Below are 16,364 nucleotides of genomic sequence, written 5' to 3' on the forward strand. Positions count from 1 at the left end.
GCCAAAAATAAACAAATTTATAAAAAAAAAAAGAAAAAGGGGGAAATAAGTACTAGCAAGGATGTGGAGAAATAGGAACCCTCGTACATTGCTGGTGAGAATGTAAAATGGTGCAGATGTTATGGTTCTTCAAAAAATTAAACAGAACTTCACGACCCAGCAACTCCACTCCTAGGTGTAGATCTGAAAGAATATAGAACAGGCGTTCAAATACTTGTACGTGAAGGTTTACAGCCACACTGCTCACAACGGGGCCCATGCACACAGCGGACTAGTTCAGCTGTAAAAAGGCACAAAACACCGACACGCAACCACAGGGGTGACCCTGGAAGACACGCCACTCAGAGAAAAGCAGACACACAGCCCATGTGCCGCATGGTTCCGTCTATATGAAATGTCCGGCACACGTACAACCACAAAGTAGACTGGGCTGCGGGGCCGACCCACACCCACTGTCCTGATGCTCCAGGGGCAACTGTGGGCATCCCGCCCCCCAGCCAGGGCACAAGGACTGGTCTGAGTGAAGGGTTTGGGGCTGGGAGTCCCAAGACCTGAGAACAGTTCATTTCTTCACTAGCAGGATGACTCTGGCAGCCTGTCCTCCAGCTTGCTGTCTAAACCACGGAACGAAGCCGACCTGCTTCTGCTCGGCTCCCAAGGCTCTCAGGAGGCGGGTGAGACGCACAGAGACCTCTGCAGGGTGTCGAGATGGGAAGCGTCGGAATCTTGCACCGGCGGCTCTTCTCTGCCCCAGAGGACAGCGGTGCGGCCGGGGGAGGCCACTGGGGCCAGAGGATGGCAAGAGGACCCAGGCACTGCCCGGGGTCCTGCAAGTACCTGTCACTCCTGCCAACTCTCACCAGACGCTACACCATCACCCGCCAGGGTCAAGGGGTAGAATCCTTTATTGAGGCACATGAGCTGTGGGGCGTCCTGGCCACAGCAGCTTTGAGATAAAGAGGGATAACCCTTCTGTAGACACAACTTCTGAACAGGGGATCCCTGCCATCCTACCCTTTCTCAGGACGTCTGTGGAGGGAGGCCCCTCAAGGGCCGGGCTGATTCCCGCTAGGGTGCCGACAGCACAGCCCCTGTGGATCGCAGGGGGCAGCCTCCATGGCTTCTCAGCTGTGGCCATGGCCGTTCCTGAGCCCCAGACACAGGGCCACTGTCCACCAGGCGTGGCCTTCTTGAGAGAGCGGTCTGGACCCGGACTCCTTAGAACACAGGTCACACTCCAAGAGCAGCCACTTTCCTCAAAGCCGCCCTGCAGAAACAGCTCGTTTCCCGAGACAAAAGCAGCAGGTGGAGGCAGTGGCCCCCTTGGCCCTACCCTGCTCTCATCTGTTCTGAGGACAGAAGGGACGGGTGTGTCCAGGCTGGTGGCAAAGGCTGCACTTCCGGGGTTTCTTGGCCGCGGACCCGGCGTCCGAGGAACCAGCCCGGGCCCTTTTGCTTCTGGCCTCCGGCCCCTGGCTTCCTCCTCTGGCTCCTGCCCAGGGGGGGCCTCCAAAGGTCCCTGCGGGGAGAGCGAGGGGAGAAATGAGTGTGGACGGCAGAGCCCCAGCCCTGGTAGGGGGCCCGTGTCACCTACACGCAGAAGCAGGGACCAAGCAAGCAGCCCCCTGAGCGTGTGCAGAGTCCGAGCTCTGGGCCCTTCCAGTCCTCCAAGAGCCTCACAGTACTGGCCGCCCCATCACCCAGGACAAATGACCAGGCGGCCCAGACACCACCTCCGCCCACCGGGAGCCCTTGTGAGTCTGCCGTGTGCGCCGAAGGACAACATCCCGCAGGGCACTAGCGTCTCCAGCCTCCGCCTGCCCCAAGCCTCTGGGTTCTCCCTGTGTGTGCAGACCTGCCGCACGTGTGCTAGAGTCACAGTTTCAGGCTAACAGAGACCCTAGAAAGGTAGGCAGGTGCCCATCTTACGGAGGAAACAGGCTGAGAAGCCGCACCAAGTGGTTCAAGGTCACACAGGTGGGCCCCAAGAGAAAGCTCCCGCCAGGCTCCCTCAGATGCGTGACCAGGCTTCTGCGTGTCCTGGAGGGGCCAGGTGCCTTCAGGTGCGTCATTTACCTTGACCCAGCGTCTGGCAGCGGTCCTCCCCACACCCATCCGTGGGGTGCCAACCCAAGCTGTGTAACCCAGGGCAGGAACCAGATATCAGGGCCAGGGCCTCCGTCTTACAGGATGAGGCTCCGATACAGAGCCTTCCAGGTTTACAAAGGCGGGAGGAGTGCAGGGCTACAGGAGCAGGCGGACCCAGGAGCCAGGCCTGGGCCGTGTCGCTGTGTGACCCCGACAGGTCCCGCCACCCGTCTGGGTCTCGCCCTCCTCTCCTGTGAGTCGCAATCACAACCGCCACCCGATGAACGTGAGGGAAGACACACAGATACAACGGCATGGCGCCGGGCACACAGCAAGCTGCCCGTGACCTTGCAGGAGGTGTGACTGAGCGGGGAGGGGGAGCAAGGCAACCCGTGCCCCCCCACTCCACCGCCCCTGCCCTCCTCGGGCAGGCCCCGTGTACCCCCTCACCTGGGGCCACGTTCTCGTCCACCCACTGGAAGAAGCCGCACTGCTGCTCCCGGGGCTTGGCGCACGTGTGGAACTGGCGCCCCTTGTTGGGCCCGTCCTTCTGCACAGTGCGCGTGACAGCGGGCTGGCTGCACAGGCAGCACGCCCCACCGCCACCATCACCGGGGCTTCCGGGCCCGCCCAGGGGCTTCCCTGAGCCCAGCGGGCGTCCCAGTGAGCCGCCCGGGGGTCTGGGCGCCTCGGAGGGAGGCCCCCCTGCTTCTGGGTGGCCACTGTCGGCCCAGAGGAAGAAGCTGCAGCCGCCGCCGCTGCACTTGTAGAACTGGCGGCCCTGGTTGGGCCCCTCCTTCCGGACGGTGAGCAGCAGGGCCTCCCGGCCACAGTTGCAGGTCACGGAGTTGCCTTCGCCCTCGGCGGCGGGCAGGGGCGCAGTCCTGGCCAGAGCCGGCTGGGGGCGGCCATGCTGGCTGCTGCCCATTCTGTCCAGGGGCTGGCTGGCCTGCAGGTGGCCGGAGGGCTGGCTGACCGGCTGGCCAGCTCGGGCGGGCCCCCGTGAAAACCTGAGGTCCAAGATCTCCCTCAGGGTCTCGTCACATCCACCAACGCAGCCGACAAATTCCAGTGGCATGGCTGGGGGAAGGCTGCCTCGCTTAAACTTGAACTTCAACCTAGTGAGGCCAGAAGATGAGAAAACACGTTAACTACCGGGTGCAAGTCTTCTTGGTCCACACAGGGCTGTGCCCACCCCACCTAGGAAAGCCACGCAAGGCGCAGCCAGCCCGGCCCCTACGGTCGCACAGGAGCGCAGAGCAGGAGGGAGATGAGCTCTAAGGCCCATCACCCGCCAGAACCCAGGAGCCTCTGGAAGGTGCGCCTCCCTGTGCCCCAGTTCAGCGTGGTCCAGGCCTCTCAACGTGACGGCACACTACTTGGTAGCGGCACTAGGACGCACGCGGGCTTTGCTCTCATTCTCCTGTGTGCATGCATTAGGGTTTTCCAGAAGCTCCGAAATGCACAGTAAACTCAGCAGACTGACTGCAGATGGAGAGCTGAGAATCCTACCGTCTCCTGTTAAGCCAGACCGTTAAATTGGCAAAAATGGAAAACAATGCAATCTTCCTCTTGTTTTTTTTTTTTTTAAATAACTACATTTTATCCTAAAAATATGTTCACTTATGTTAGTATGGAATGCATTTGTTACAAACACGTTATTAAACATTTTAAACGATGCCTCCACTTTAGCTGAAAACGTGGTAGAATCTTTATAAACATTAACTCACAACGGAAGCTCTCTGGGTTCCTCCGTGATTTCTGAGAGTGTGAGGGGTCCCATGACCAAAGGTCTGGGGACCAGCCCTAGGCGCGGGCCTGGGGCTTTCTGGAGGAGACCACCTTCCTCAGCCTCCACGTCAGCCCACGGTGGGAGAGGCGGGGAAAGGTCGGGCTCCTCCAGGAGGTGCCAAGGAATGAGGGCCCCCAGGCATGCCACCCTGTGCCCATCCTGCAGGTGCCTCGGCCCCCAGCTCACCTGTAAACGGGGTGTGGCTGACACACTGGACACACGCTCCCGTCCCTGCTGGCCTCCAGCACACTGTCTGGGAACCACACGGCCGAGCGACATTCCGGGAACCCCGTGCAGCTGAGGTAGAACCTGGGGAGTGAGGGCCAGGGTCACGCAAGAGCTGCCGGAGACAGCTCCAGCTGATGACATGGGACACTCATGGTTCTGGAAGACACGGTGGTCACTGACACTGAGTGACAGGAAAACCAGCCTGCATTTACGTCCCTGAAATCCCCACAGTCACACTGCTGATGCCTCTTCCTGCTTAAAAACAACCAAGCCGCTGCCAGCGCCCAGACCACGGCAGGGCCCCGCTGGCCCCTGGGTGCTCCCTGAGCCCGCCTAGGCCTCCAGCAGCCTGGACACCTGCCCAGGCTGCAGAGAATCCGATCCTCACCCTCCCTGCAGCTTTGTGAGGAGGAAAACGGGCTCAGTGGGTCAGCAACCAGTGGGGTCTGCATCGCCGTCCACACACAGGGCGAGCGCCATCCATCCCCAGGGGACAAGCCCCGCCCTCACCAGGCCCCCACCCGCCCATTCCCACAGGGCCTCACACCCCCAGGGCCACCATTCCAGCCCCAACACCCAGTCCAGGGGCTGGTGAAGCAGGCCTGCATCTAAATAGCAACGTGGGAACAAAAGGATGGGCCCTGCACAGCCTCCGGTGCTGGGCTGCAGGGGTGGGGCGGGGCGGGGCGGGGCGGGGCGGGGGCCGGGAGGGGAAGGCACAGCTGGGCACTGACCCGCCGCTCTTCCTGGTCTTGAGGACCATGTCCTTGCCGCACTGTGGGCACTTCCTGACGGGCTCTGGCACAGCTGGGAAGATGGCTTCTTGCTGGGCCAGCTCCACCCCTGCCCCAAAGTACTGGGACAAGGCCTCGTCCAACCTGAAGAACCAGCAGAGCATTTACTGCGTGAGCACGCACGACCCGGGGAGCCGGCCAGTCAGCCAGAGGCCTGAGGCGGAGCACCGGGAACAGGGCGCCGTGCTGGCCAAGCGGCCGGCTCCTCCAACCCGCGGCTCCCGGGAGGGATCCAGCCGCAGGCAGGCGCTTCTGCCTCGCCACTAGCCCCACAGCAAGCAAACAAGACAGCCCGGCCGCGCACACACCTGAGTGTGGGTCTGGAATCAAGTTTAAACTACCACATGCATTTCTTTTCAAAATTGGTACGGGGTTAGGAAACGTGTTACTTCTAACAGAATACACACATGCTACTTATTACAGCCACCTCCCAGCACCCTAGAGAACAGCGGGGTGCACACCAGCACCCGGTGAACCCACCCACGAGGCTGTGCAGCCTGCTAACTCAGGACAGGATGGAAAGGGCGTTTCCAAAGCCAACAGCCCAGAGAAACTGGACCAGGTCTTTCTGGTTACGGTCTCCAGACTGGCAAGGCTCTGCAGCAGGAACCAGCCAAACCCGGGAGGAAAGCCTGGAGGGGCCGTGGCCACTGGCGAGGGTGAGCTGCCTGGCGGGAACAGCGGCATCTGGGGCACGCCGTCACCGGGGCTGAGCGGGCTTGCACAGGAGAGCAGGCCCGTACTCACCTCTGGGCTTTGGCCATGGCTTCGATGAAGACCTGCTTGTACTTCTGCACCTGCTGCTGCAGGACCACGAGCTTGTCCTTCTTCCCCTCGCAGATGAGCTTCAGGTCAGCCTCCAGCTCGGCCCGCAGGTCAGGCTTGGACATCTCGTAGCCCATGGAGTCATAGCCTGTGAACAAGGGCAGCATCGTGCGGCTCAGACACACCCGCGGGGCTTCAGTGACACCCCGCCCTCTGCCCAAGCTCGAGCCCCCGGCTCCTCACCTTCCACAAGCCCCATGCCCAGGTGCCCGGGGAGAAAGCGCTTGTCTGGCGTGAGCCCAACGTACATCCGGGCCTTGATGGTCTCGATGTGCTCCGCGTGCGTCGCGTCGGTACCTGCAGGCCACCCTTATCACTCAGACTAACCCACGCCCCAACTCCGCACAGCCCCCCTCCTCTGCCTGGACTTCCTGTTGCAGGTGACACACCTCCACTCAGAGCCGGCCACGTGGAAACCACAACAGCAGCCTCCTCTCCCTCACGTCCACGCACTCCAGCTGTCAAGCCCAGCTTGGAAATCCCTTCTGTAAGCCCCCCTGCCCCCCGCCACGTGTCAGGGTCCACATCATTACAACGTCCCTGGTCTCCTGGCTGCTGGTCTCTTCCTTCACCCAGCCTATTCTTTATGCCACAATCACAGGGATCTTCTGAAATGTAGCTCTGCCACCAACGAAATGCAAATCAAAACCACAAAGATATACCACTTCACTCTTACTGGGACACGTACAACCCAAAAGACAGAGAGCGGCAAATGTTGGTGAAACCCCTGACTCTTGCATGGATTGTAAGATGGTGCAGCCACCATGGAAAACAGTCTGGAGGATCCTCATAGTGTTAAACACAGAGTCACCATGTGACCCCTCAATTCTGCAACAGGGATGTACCCAAGAGAACTGAAATCATGTCCACACAAGAACCTCTACACAAATATTCATAGCAGCACTATTCACAGGAACAAAAAACTAGAAACAACCCAAATGTCCATAAGTTGATGAATGGATAAACGAAACGTTGTCCATCCACACGACGGAAGAGGTCTGGTGGTGAAAAGGAATGAAGCACTGAGACACGCTACCTGGACGAGCCCGCAGAGCAGGCAACGTGGGACGCCAGGTGCAGAAGGCCACACACTATGTCGTTCATTGATAAGAAATGTCTAGGACAGGCACATCCACTGAGGCAGAAAGATGAGGGCTGGGGGGCTGCAGGGGAGGGGGACAGCTAACGGGCATGGGGCTTCTGAGGTGATTAAAATGCTCTGAAATGGACTGTGGCCACGGCTGCACAATTGCATGAATCTACTGAACACTGGACTGTACCTCTGAGCTCAGTAGAGTGGACGGTGTGTGAATTATGTCTCAATAAAGCTGTTACCACTGTTTCAATGTAGGTAAGCTCCTTTCTTAGAAATCTCAGGCGGCTCTCTGCTGACCTCGGGCACATCCGAGCCCCTGAGCCCAGTGTCCAGGCCCCGCAGAGTCGGGCTCAAATCACCTTTCCGGCCTTGCCTTCCAGAACCTCCCCCCGCAGCATGTGCCTGCCGGTCTCCGCGTCCTTCCTCAGGCCCTGCCTTCATTCAGCGCGAGTTCTCACCACGAGGTTCTGAGGTCCCTGCAGAACCTCTCCCGATGCATCTAATGTTTTGGTTGGGTTTGTTTCTCCTGCTGGATGAGCCCTTGAAGGGAAGGACCAGGCCTCATTACTATGTCCCCAGGGTCTAGACCAAGGTCAGCTCTTATGGACCAAAGTTTTTATAAACAAATTATGGTGGGTGAACTACCTCTACTTGTACCTAAACCCACAGGCTTTCTGGGTAGCACAGTGATGGCCAGTGGGCTCCAGGAAGGGGCACAAAACTCACTCTGCAGTGAGGCGGCTGTGCCTGGGGGCCGCCCCTCCACATGCGCCCCCAGCCCTGTGGTGCTGGCCCTTCTGGACTCAGCTGCCAGAGGTAATCCTTGAGATTGCAGAGCAGTGGTGAAAACTGAGGGGGGAAGCAGATCAGTCACAAGGGACCCACCTGCAAAGCCTGGGCCACGGGACTTATTGGGAAAAACAATTCTGGCCCAGTTTTTTTTTTTTTTTAATCCAACTTCTGATTCTTAAACAATTATGGGAAATGCTTTAACAGAAGCTAAGCAAACGGCCACCCATGGCAAAGGGCAGGTGGCAGACTCAGACTCTGAAGGGCCCAGCACGTGCCAAGCAGGTGAGCGAAGCCAAGCGTGAGCGACAGAAAACGGCCACCACTCAAGGCTGCCAGACCTCCCGATGCTTCAAAAGAGTGTTTACGTGAATCCTGGCAGGTTAAATGTTAGTACCTTGTTAAGAATACAACAAAAACAACAAATTCCTGTGTGGGCCAAAAATACCAGTCAGTGTGTCCCAGGTGAGACTCCCGAGTAATGGGAAACACCTGTGTCCCTATGCGGTGGTGCAGGGCAGTGGTTAAGGGCACCGGCTGCAGCGTTATCTGGACCCAGGTGTTCACAGCTCACACACTTTGTGACCTGAGGCAAGTTCTTAACTGCTCTTAAGCTTCCCTTTAGCTACAAAGTGGGGAGGAGAACACAGCCCCCTGGTTAGATCTGTCGTGAAGATCAGAGGAGAACTGGGCCCCACACCCACGAGAGGGCAAGAGCCGCTGGTTACCATGATGACAAGCTACTTACCGATGCCGTGCTTCTCCATGAGGGCAATAAGGTCGGCCTCAGTGAGCAGCTGGGGTGGACTGGTCTCCCCGTCCACCATCTCCACGGTGCTGGGCTGAAAGCAGGAGCCTCGACTGTAGACAGGGAGGGTCTACATAGGGCAGCAGATGTGGTGGTCAGACCCCTGCCCGGCACCCACGCACAGACCACACGCTCTGTTCTGTCACGTGGTGCGGGGGCCGGGAGCACGACGGTCCCCCCTCCCCGCTGTGTCACCTTTTCACTCCAGCGATCGTAGGGGTACACGTCCAGATAGTTTCGGGCCAGGATTACGAGGCCGTGGGCCACGAAGCGCTCCTGCGCGATGTCAATCTCCACGGTGGTCTCCTGGCCCTGGGCATCCTGGGAGCAGCAGGCCAGGAAGTGGCGGACGATGAGCTCGTACAGTCGCTGCTCGTCCCCCTGTGGGGAGAAGAGGAGCCCTAGTCCCTCTAGACGCTGCCGGCAGTTCAGTCTGGCTGGTGCTAGCTTCCAGCCCAAAGCTCCACACACAACAGAGCGCAGCTCCTGCAGCCCCGTGCCCACGTGCAGTGTAGGCAAATCCCTCGCTGCTTGTGGGTTTAGGCCAATAAACTTCACAAGTGGAGTCCCCTTGCCATCAAGACTGGAAAGCAACTCCTCTGATGTAAACCCAGTCTGAGCAGAAACCAAAGCGAAAGCATCCAGTTTCCAAGAGGCCCAGTGTGTGTAGGACACACAGACTAAAGATGCACCGGCAGCCTCAGGCCTATCACAGGGCTCGTGGTCATCCTCCACCCTTTCGGGAACAAGGACATAGTGAAGCCCCTCTATCAGAAGCCTGTAAGACGTTCATACTGATATCCGAAAGTTCTCCTTCTAAGAATGTCTTCAAAGGAAATGTGACATCCACATAAATATCTATTATGCAAATGTTAACTGCAGTAGATCACCCTTTAAAAACAGATCTAGCAAAATACAGTACCTCTATGCAATCATTATATACCATACGTTAAAATATTTTAGCCTGTGGGGAAATACTCATGATATAAAACAGAAAACATTAGTTTACAAAGTTGTTTAAGGTTATAACTTAGTTGTAAGAATTATATACACACAGAGGATAAAAACGTGGTTCTCAGGAAATGGTGAGATTACAGGCAATTTTTTACTTCCTTATAATCTTTTTTATTTTGTGAATTGTCTAAAATAAACATGTATGGCTTTCAGAATCAGAAAGAACGTGTGTTATTAGAGGAAGAACAAAACAATAAGCCTGCAGCCGCCAAGCAGGCCTCAGCAGCCGTGGCCCCTGGAGCGTATGCCTGGCTGAGAGCACGGCTGGCCCGTGTTACAGGCTCCAGGCGCTGGGTGAGAAAGCCCCCAGCCCGGAGTGCGGCCGGAGGGTGGCGGTGAAGTTTCGGGAAGGTGACGGAAACCGGCCCGGTCTTGGGAGGAGAAGAGTGGGGGCCGAGCACGGGCTCAGGGAAGGGGCCACCTGTTTGTGGTGAGGGTCAGGGCAGCAGCAGAGGGAGGGGACGGAGTGCAGGGGAGGGCTGGATGGAGCAGAGCCCCCACGGGGGTCTCTCGGGAAGCCAAGCACAGACTGTGGGAGGAGGATGTTGACACGACCTCTTTTCTGAGATGGAAATTTCGAAAACACTTAGCTCCGAAAGACAGAGCCCGCAGAGTAGATTCAAACCCCAGCCCTGACCCCTGACCTCCCTGCGGGTTCTGCGGCAGCACAGCCAGGGAAACCAACCTGCAGGCTGTCCGTGTACTTGGTGGGGTGGATGGGAGGGTGAGCTTGGTCAGACTTGTTCCCGTTGCGTGGAGTGGGGCCGCCCCGCTCTAGAATGCTCTGGGCGAAGGGCCCCCAGCGTGGATCGTGGGTCTGTTCCTCCACCAGTGCGGTCAGGTCTAAGTCTTTGGGGAAAATGTTTGTTTCAGTTCGGGGATAGCTGATGTACCTAAACAAAGCCAAACAAACAACAAGAAATTGCTGAATTGGTCTATAAACGATTAAGTCAGCTTGAGAACACTGGTGACACCCGCAACAGCCCGTCTGATGCAGGCAACTACGTTACCCACGCTGGGGAAAGCCCTGAGACGTGACCCCCGCAGTGGGTGAGGAGCAACAGGCGTCCTGCTGGGTCGCTCCCGGCGGTCGGGGACAGAGGCAAGGGCACGCCTGCTCCAGCCCAGCCCTCCTGTCCCCGGGGCGCTTGGGGCACTTCCCCACCTCCCCATCATGGGTGGACAGAACGACCCCAGGACAAGCCCTGCGGTCCTGACCCGGGCGGCCCATGCTCCGTGGCTCGTCTTAAAGAAGAGAAAGAACGATGCTGCCCCTGAACTACAGGGTGGACCCTGTGTGTAATTTTAAACATTCCATTAGCCACTTAAACATTACTGGGACAATTTACATCCTTTTCTCACACGAGCCTTCAAAACGCATTATGTTTACGCTCTCAGCACGTCCCAGTGTGGACAACCCAAATTTCACGTGCTCGACAGCCACTTACGGCGAGTGGCTGCCACACGGGTCAGCGTGGCCACACTGTCCCTGGATGGCACTGGGTGCTCACGGCCCCCAAGGCAGGATGCTTTACAGCAGGCACACGAGTCCTAAAGGTGCCACCCGCCCCTGCCAGGGCCCCGGCGCCCCGCCTGCTGAGAGGTCGAGAGTGGGATTTGAGTTTACTCTGTGGAGTGTTATTTTAGGATTTGAGTGACTTTGAAATGCCTTTTCCATCAGAAAAGAGAAGTCAATGTCAAAATTCCTCTACTTGAGAGCCAGGTGATATCTAGACAGTCTGGTTTCCTCATAAGCTCTATTTCTAAAATATTTCACCCTGATAAAGATGCATCAAACTCTCTTCCCAAATGTGGGCGAATATTTACCCTTGAGTGTAGAGCTTTTCAGCAATCCTCATGGTTTCTTTAGCATTTATCCTCAACTTTCGAGAAGCCAACTTCTCAAGCTCCTGTAAGATGTGTGGACAGGCACAGTGCATGAGTCACAGGCCCCCAAACGCCCACACACCTCCTCTTCAGAACTTCCTGGCGTCCCTCCAGCTGCTCTCACACGTCTGCGTGAAAGGCTGTGCTGCGGAAAGGTTTCTGGGACTGCTGGGCAGAGCCAGGCCCCAGCCCAGGGGTTCCCAGACTCCAATGTGCAGAAGCCAGAATCACCTGGGATGCGAGCAGGCTCCTGGGCCCGAGCACTAGGGGTTCTGAGAGAGGAGGGCCAGCACAGAGGCTGGGAATCTGCGCTTTTAACAAGCATCTAAAGTATCGATTCTAATGCCAGCAGTCTGAGACCCGCACTTTGGGGCCACCATCTGAACCCCGGGGACATCCCCTGGGTGATGAACGCCATTCTTCCAAGCCTCGTGGGGGATCACCAGATGTCCCTTCCCCTTGGCGACCCTCTGACAATGCTGCTGGCTACACGTGAAAGCGTATTAACCAGTGAGGGATGAAACACTCATGCCTACTGTACACAATCAATCCGTAACCCCCTCCCATCGTCCCTCACCACGCGCGTGCACACACACACACACACACGCCCACCCCGCGATAAAGGGTGCACTGCCCACCAGTCCCGGCATGTTCTGCATGTTCAACCTTCAGAGGCGACCCCAACAGTAATTACACCCTGAACTTTCCTACAGAGTGGTGACTGGGAAGGGACACCCTAATGTGGTTTATTCAGACTTGTGTCCCGCTGGGTGGTTCTTCTTGGGATCAAAAAGATCTCAGAAGCCCTGTTCTAGGGTAGGCTAATAAAGTAGATATTTAAAATGATGTTTACGTACATTGTGCAAAAACGTTAAAGAAAATGCTCGGGTGGAAAACACTAACTATTCCAGTAATGCTGTAAAAAAATAAGGACACCGAAAAAAAAGGAAGACACCAAAATTACATCAGCAATTACCTAAAGATGGAGAGGTGATGGGTGATTTCTATTCCTTGTTTCCAAAACCCCACATAGAGCAGTTATATCGCGTTTATTAGCTGATGTAAGAGGTCAGGCAGGCATGCGCTCTGGGGCTTCTACTTCTCCTAAGAGCGTTCCTGTGTGGCACTGGGAAGCGGTGCTTCCGGCCACTGGGCCCCACCCTCCGCAGCAGAAGCCCCACCCCAGCCGCAGAAGTCGGAGCTCCTCAGGGCTGGCACAGACCCCAAGAACATACCACAGTGTCCAAAGCTTGAGGCCTCCACTTGCTTTTTGCCTTGGACCTGACCTCCACCACGGTCGCCCTGGGATCCTAGAAAGCCAGGAAAAGCAGAGGCCACTTAAACCTGCTGGAGCATCCTCCCAGCTTTCCTTGGCCGCCCCCGGCACTGCCCACAGCAGCCCTGCTCCCCACCTCAAGACGTCAGCTTGCAGCCCACAGTGTGCTGGACACCAGCACCTGCTTCTCACTCAAAGTAAGGCTCTGAGGGGCAAGTTCACAAGCCCCAAGGCATCCACTCCAGAGCCTTCGCATCTCCTTAGTTTCCTGTCTACGCATGCACAGTGTTACTGTTTTGGTTTTTTTTTTTTTAATTCACGACAATACAGAGCTGGAAATAGGAGAAGTTACAAAATACAAACTGGAGAACTCTAATCTTAAGACCAACCTCACATTTTTAAGGGAATGCAAAAGGATAAAGAACTCAGCTTAAGTGATTTCTTCATGAGGATATTTACAAATCAAAACCCAAATTTCTCTCTGCAAATAGACTGCGGACCAGGTGCTCTTGGACAAGGAGCTCCAAGCACCCCACCTGCCATGTTTCCCTGCACCACATCCTGGTAAAGCAGAAAACGGGCAAGTCTTTTTATCCAACAGACAAATGTGCAGACTGTGTAACCCTGAGGGCCAAAGGGTGGAGCAGTGGACAGGTGGGGCGACCCGAGAGGCAGCGTGGTCTGCAGGAGCTGTCCGAGCTCGGGCCCCACTAGCTCGAGTGTGTCTGCACAGTTACTCAACTTTCTCCAGCTTCCCCGCCTGTGGCATGGGTTGGCATTACCACCCCCAGAAGCACCACCAGGACCGAACAAATAACACGTAACATACAGCGCGTCTGGCCTGTAGCAGGTGCGCAAGTTATTACTCCCCGATACCAAGTCAGTACTAAACCTGCCGGGGGCCAGAGCCAAGAGGCATCCCTGACTCACTAAACCTAGAGGCCTCTGAGTTTTATTCAGGTACCACCGCGTGCAGCCCCTGGGTTAAAACAGGCCATCGTGTGCTGAGCGACGGGAAGCAGCACCACAGAGTGGACGTCTTGAGGGTGGATCAGACACTGACTGGCCTGCGGCCTGAGCAGGTCTCGATCCTCCCACGGCCATCGCTGCTGACCACTCCCACCTTCACTCGGCGGTCACCCTGGGATGCCTTTCTCGAGTCCCAGCCCTAGAGCAGTCCCTCCCCGCCCCTGGCCCTTCTCCGTTCCTTTACCCTACTTTCCTGTCCTGTCGTTATCGCTGTATGACATTCACTCATCTGTGCCTTTCACGTCTCTGGATTTCATCATCTGACCAGTGGAAGGCGCTGGGCCAGACGCCATCTAGCTCCACCCAGCTCTAGGATTCGGGTTTGGACTGGCCCAGCTGTTCCTTATCAGTCTCTGGTGTCAGGGTACTGCTTCACGAGGGATTTTAACTATGTGTTTCTTAGCATTTCTGGTTTCACCTAAAAGTTCTACAGGTCTTTCCTTCCACATTTCTAGTGCTGTTTTCATGGGGTTCTAGTCTTACTGGCACCCAGAAAGTGATGTCCTGGATGCAGACTGAAAGCTACAGTCTGGTGGGAAATGGGGCAGAGAGGGAGCGGCCTGGGAAATCACAGGATGGTTTTCCGAGATCATCACCTGCAGAGCCCTTCTCACCTCCATGCACAGCTGATAGAGGACAAGACAAGCCGTGTGGTTGAAAAGCCGATGCCTTTTCCAGCTGAACTCCACTGCGCCATCCCTGTGGTCGTGGGTCACTGTGGGGGCACACAGGAAGGCCGTGGCCCGGAGGGGAAAAGGCCCATCACGGTGGAAGCCAAGAGCCGTGAGACAGAGGAAACCACCTCGGACACTTGAGGTGGGTCCTGAACACAGTGACGAGGGGGTCAAGGGCAGCGAGATGCAAACCACACCCTGAATTAGCACCCAGGACTCCCCACGTGCCCTCAGCTTCTGCACCCCGAGTGGCCTCACCTCTGATTTTGTGGAAGGTTTCTGGCACAAACGCCTGAATGGCTTTGAACCTCTCCACCACGAACCCCAGGGTGGGGAACTGGCAGCTGCCATAACTGATCAGCTGCTCCGCCAACACCTCAGGAAAGATCTTCTGCAGCCGCAGGGTCTGGAACCTGGTGAAGGCAGCCCCTGAGGAGAGAGGACAGAGGGAAGCAAGGAGAGGCCGAGCACTGCAAGGTCACAGCCAGCTGCCACCGTCTGAGCCCGAGTCCTGCCCCCTGCCCACCACCCCACCCCTCACCGATCCGCAGGTCCAGCTCCTGCCTCACGTCCACGGCGTCGCTCACTCTGCGGTCGGGCTCCATCAGGTTTTCACAGGCCGCCTGGACAGCGCGGGCGGTGATCTCGGAGAAACGGGCTCGCAGCACCTGCAGGCTGGGCTTCACTGCGGAACAGACAAGGGCACCGGGGCAGGTCCCCCGTGAACGGAGGGTAAACCAGTTCATGAAGCTGCGAGGCAGCCAGTTTGACTGGTTCAGTTAAATCAGAGACATGCTATCTAAGAGGGAAGCCTCACTGTAACCAGGCTGAGAGGGTCAGAAACAGGAGCGAGTGCATCTCAGCCATTAGCTAAACCCTCTCCGTGAGCCCTTCTAGGTGTCACTCTCGCGCTCTCCTGGGCCTTTAGGGAAAAGGGAGATGTTAATTAAAAGGTCCTGGGGGAAGTTCACGTCCTGTTATGGATATCACACAGGACATGCACACTGTCCCTGAGAGTGAATACTGAATATATTTAATCCTAGGAGTCGGTATAGTTTGAAACACAAGGGCATTTAGGGAGAAGAGCAGCCCCCCACTCTCTGAAGCCCGAGAATGGCCTGCATGTCACTTCCTCTAAGTTACCTGAAATCATTAAGCTCACTTCAACAGTTATTAGTGTTCAGGCATTGTACAAGGAATATAGACAATTAAAAAACAAAACCAGAAAGAACATTCTAGAACTATTCTTTGTATTTTACGTACAGTGTATACATTCTTTGTGAATATTTAAGTTTTTAATTAATTAATTAATTTTGGCCGTGTTGGGTCTTCGTTGCTGGGCATGGGCTTTCTCTAGTTCCGGCGAGCAGGGGCTACTCCTCGTTGTGATGCAGCTTCTCGTTACGGTGGCTTCTCTTGTTGTGGGGCACGGGCTCTAGGGCACATGGGTTTCAGTAGTTGCAGCACACGGGCTCAGTAGTTGTGGCTCGCGGGCTCTAGAGCACAGGCTCAGTAGTTGTGGTGCACGGGCTTACCTGCTCCGCGGCATGTGGGATCTTCCAGGACGAGGGCTCGAACCTGTCTCCCCTGCGTTGGCAGGCGGATCCTTAACTACTGTGCCACCAGGGAAGCCCGTGAATATTTAATTTTTAAAAACAGAATATCAAGTCTCTGCTCTCAAGGATCTGGCAATCAACTGGGACCAAACACACAACAAGCCCTGGGCTACAGCCGGTGAGCCCGGCAGAGGGACTCAGGACAGAGTGCCACCCCTGCTGCGGCCCCAGAGCAGACACTCACCAGCCTTGCACACGTGGATGATCTCAAACCCGATGTTTTCACCTTCTCTGTCACAGTCGGTCCAGATCACCAGCACCTGGCACTGCCGAGCCTCTCGCTCCAGAGTTTTCTGAAGCGCCCAGTGGGGAAACAGTGGTAAGAGCGTGATCTGCAGAGCATCGCATGACAGCTCCACACTGGATCTGCCCCAGCATTAATGAGGTTCTTGGAGAACGCCAGCTTGGTGAGGAGACACGGAGAAAACTGTCCCCGCCGTATGTGGTA

At 56.5% G+C, this 16,364-nt stretch overlaps 1 protein-coding gene across 3 annotated transcripts in view; it reads right to left on the reverse strand.

Moving 5' to 3' along the window:
* Positions 1-16,364, reverse strand: part of TOP3A (DNA topoisomerase III alpha) — a 27,998-nt gene continuing 11,634 nt past the window's right edge. Inside the window, exons 5-19 of one of the 3 annotated variants that reach the window (XM_022560859.3) lie at positions 16,101-16,209; positions 14,842-14,985; positions 14,559-14,729; positions 14,241-14,449; positions 12,557-12,631; positions 11,262-11,344; positions 10,120-10,327; positions 8,616-8,801; positions 8,361-8,490; positions 5,911-6,024; positions 5,650-5,815; positions 4,843-4,986; positions 4,067-4,189; positions 2,539-3,206; positions 1-1,519 (exon numbers count right to left, since the gene is read on the reverse strand). In XM_022560859.3, coding sequence (XP_022416567.1) covers positions 1,341-1,519; positions 2,539-3,206; positions 4,067-4,189; positions 4,843-4,986; positions 5,650-5,815; positions 5,911-6,024; positions 8,361-8,490; positions 8,616-8,801; positions 10,120-10,327; positions 11,262-11,344; positions 12,557-12,631; positions 14,241-14,449; positions 14,559-14,729; positions 14,842-14,985; positions 16,101-16,209 — 2,709 coding nt within the window. In that variant the 3' untranslated portion in view covers positions 1-1,340. The remainder of the gene's footprint in view (positions 1,520-2,538; positions 3,207-4,066; positions 4,190-4,842; positions 4,987-5,649; positions 5,816-5,910; positions 6,025-8,360; positions 8,491-8,615; positions 8,802-10,119; positions 10,328-11,261; positions 11,345-12,556; positions 12,632-14,240; positions 14,450-14,558; positions 14,730-14,841; positions 14,986-16,100; positions 16,210-16,364) is intronic. The other 2 variants (XM_022560860.3, XM_089900215.1) reach the window with 2 other exon arrangements.

The sequence above is a fragment of the Delphinapterus leucas genome, chromosome 19 (assembly GCF_059928025.1).
Source record: "Delphinapterus leucas isolate spDelLeu-1000000601 "Yukka" chromosome 19, BTC_Dleu_Yukka2, whole genome shotgun sequence".
NCBI classification, from domain to species: domain Eukaryota; kingdom Metazoa; phylum Chordata; class Mammalia; order Artiodactyla; family Monodontidae; genus Delphinapterus; species Delphinapterus leucas.